This window comes from the organism of the source record quoted next, unplaced genomic scaffold, assembly GCF_019419815.1.
Source record: "Pyrus x bretschneideri cultivar Hongxiangsu unplaced genomic scaffold, Pyrus_bretschneideri_v1 Contig7, whole genome shotgun sequence".
In the NCBI taxonomy this organism is placed as follows: domain Eukaryota; kingdom Viridiplantae; phylum Streptophyta; class Magnoliopsida; order Rosales; family Rosaceae; genus Pyrus; species Pyrus x bretschneideri.
The window spans coordinates 7,876,213-7,879,190 of record NW_025999809.1 but is presented as its reverse complement, the minus strand read 5'-3'; the positions used below and the strand labels follow the sequence as shown (position 1 = coordinate 7,879,190).

Genomic DNA, 2,978 nt, shown 5'->3' with positions numbered 1-2,978 from the left:
AAGTAAGAGTTCTTACTCATCATTGGTAGCCAAACTTTGTTCAGTAGTGTATATGAGGATTTGGTCTCAAATGGTGACCTTAAGACAAAATATTGCGAGGATTTTGGTTTAAGCCAGAGTCAAAATTCAAGACTTGACCTAGTGAAACCATTTGCGATGACTTTCTTAAGCTTATAAATATCCAGAAAGCTATGCCCATGAGTCTTCATCCTAAACCATCGAAGTTTCTTGTGCACCATATTTCAAACAGTTATATCATCGTTTGATTCCTGCACTGGGAAAGAGGGAAAAACACACCGTTGATTAATTAACTACCGGTCGGTTGAGGTTGAGGTAGAGGTAGAGGTAGATCGAGCTTGAAGAGGATCGATATATCGATATGGATAGCACATATTATAGTCCTAGCAATAAGGATGATCACCAGTATACTGATGATGAAGATGATGTCCAACTACCAGGATTTCGGTTTCACCCAACAGATGAAGAACTTGTAGACTTCTATCTTCGTCGGAAGATTCAGAAGAAACAGATAAGCTTAGAGCTCATCAAATCAATTGATATCTACAAGCATGATCCTTGGGATCTTCCAAGTATGAACATATATATGCCCTGATTAATTGATTTTTGATAAAGTTCTAGTTAATTTTTGCTATTTTCTCTTTAAATCTCTCGTACTTGGAAAAGAAAGTAGAAGAGAAGAAGTTGGCTTGGGTTAAATTGCTCCATAAGCTCAAAAGACGCCGAGCAAAAGTGGCCTATAATATATTGGTTGCACTATTTCCCAGTACTAGTTCTTTAATTTAACTACTACAGTTACACTATAAAAAATTGTTACTAATAGTTTATGATCGGCAAAAAATTTCTGTAATACTTTAGTTTACATGTAAGCTTAACTTTACTAAGGGCAGCTAGCTAGCTTCAATCATAAATATTTTTCGTATACAAATATATATGGGTGAACTGTAATTTGTAATTAACGTTAGTATTTATGTGTGCAAAAGCCGCAGGAGATAAGGAATGGTACTTCTTCTGCAAAAGAGGGAGAAAGTACAAGAACAGCATCAGACCCAACAGAGTAACAGGCTCTGGATTTTGGAAGGCAACTGGAATCGACAAGCCGATACATTCCCACGGAGGAGAAGGCCATGACTGCATTGGCCTAAAGAAAACATTGGTTTACTACCGTGGAAGTGCAGGCAAAGGCAGCAAAACCGATTGGATGATGCATGAGTTTCGCCTTCCTAATCCCTCCAGTTCGAATGAATACAAGAACCGAAGCTCTAACACTAAGAATATGAATACTGATCCTCAACAAGAAGCTGTAAGTGAAAATCTGAATAGTTGTAATTTTTTCGACCCTTTTTCATTTACAAAGTACTTAAAATTTTGTTCATGCTGGGAAACACTTTCTCTCGAGACTAGTATTCTCAGACTGCAAACATGAACCGTAGAATTTAGGCAAAAATCAACATGCTCAATAGTTCAGATTCACAGTTTAATTATGATATTTTTACTAACTATATATAATTACAAGTGAGTTCAAGAAAATTTCTGAAATGAACCTTAGTAATAAACCAGTAATTAGTTAAGTCCATACTAGTATTTGTCTACACACTTTATGTGTATGAACCTATTTTTTTAGAAAATGAAAAGGAGAGAAAGAGAGAGAGAGAGAGAACGTGGGGGTGTGGAAGATTATATATATAATATTATTTAAGGTGAGACTTCAATAAAAGACAATAAAATTTGAACCTGTGAAATTACATTATTACCCATCATTTTTTTTGTGTAATAAAGATTAAGTAGTCTTTTCATCATCTTTTAGTTGACAAAGAAGATTAATTAATAGACATATATGTGACAAACCCTGAATCTAAAAATAAAAATTTCATTTTTCCCTTTCCATTTGATCATATATAAAGGCTTATGTTTTGATGAATGTCATGGTTTCACTTGTATCAGGAAATATGGACACTGTGTCGGATATTCAAGAGAAACGTTTCATACAAAAAGTACACCCCGGATTGGACATATCTATCTGCAGCTAAACGTCATCCAACGGACACCGCAAACTCCAAAAATTTCGCTACCAATCAACAAGATCATCTCGATCAATCTAACACTTACATCAGTTTCGGTGCTCCAGATATTTGCTACGAGGAGAAGAAGCCTGTTGTAAATCATACCAACAATACTAACAACATAATTAATGGAAATCACCAATTGCATCCGCATGCAGTAGGCCAGTTGAGCTCCAACATGCAGCAGCCTGATTCAACGCATCCGTACATGGAAACGTTCTCAAATTTTTCGTTTCAAGATCTTGAGGACGATCTTTTGAATGAAAATTGGGATGAGCTTAGATCAGTCGTACAACAGCTTGCTTTTGATCCGACGGCGTTTCTTGTGTAAATGAATTCATATATAGTGCAGTGTGTAAGTGTACTAGTAGGAGTTCATGTTTGGTTAATTAGTGTTTTAACTTCTTTTTTTCGTTGACTTTTTCACTCCTAGACAGTCTAAGACCATTCAGTTCATGTTATGGTGGTTATGTATATGGTTTTCTAATTAATTTGGGTAAAGTACAAAAAATTACCTTAATTATAGGTCGAACGACACTATCATACCTTATTTTTTAAAATGACAATGTCATACCTCATCTTACGAATTTGTGACAATGTCATACCTTCCGTCAGTTTGTCTGTTAATTATTCCGTTAAATAGTGACGTGGCTTAAAAATATTAAAAAAATTAATTAAATATTAAAAACTAAAATTATAAAATCATTTAACAATTTTTTTACATGGGGACCCACCCCTTATCCCCCTCACCTTTCTTCTCTCCTCCTGCCTTCCCTCACCCCAAACGCAGATCCCACCCTCTCCCGTCTTCCCTTAACCCACCCCGCAAACTCATCACCCCTAACCTTCTCCCCACCTGTCTCCCCCAAACTCATCACCATCACCCTCCTTCCCCAT

General features: G+C 36.1%; 1 protein-coding gene across 1 annotated transcript; it reads left to right on the top strand.

Annotated features, from left to right (window-relative positions):
• Positions 1–200: 200 nt before the first annotated feature.
• LOC103936938 (transcription factor JUNGBRUNNEN 1) lies at positions 201–2,598 on the top strand. The gene is made up of 3 exons (XM_048574237.1): positions 201–590; positions 1,002–1,321; positions 1,963–2,598. Exons 1-3 carry the CDS (start codon positions 380–382, stop codon positions 2,410–2,412), a joined length of 981 nt encoding a protein of 326 aa, XP_048430194.1. The 5' UTR covers positions 201–379; the 3' UTR covers positions 2,413–2,598.
• Positions 2,599–2,978: the final 380 nt, after the last annotated feature.

Bases quoted from the DNA above. Each gene is read 5' to 3' on its own strand.
- LOC103936938 (XM_048574237.1), top strand. From the start codon at position 380: ATGGATAGCACATATTATAGTCCTAGCAATAAGGATGATCACCAGTAT. The intron at 591-1,001 runs GTATGAACATAT...TGTGTGCAAAAG, and splicing joins TGATCCTTGGGATCTTCCAA to CCGCAGGAGATAAGGAATGG. The intron at 1,322-1,962 runs GTAAGTGAAAAT...CACTTGTATCAG, and splicing joins CTGATCCTCAACAAGAAGCT to GAAATATGGACACTGTGTCG.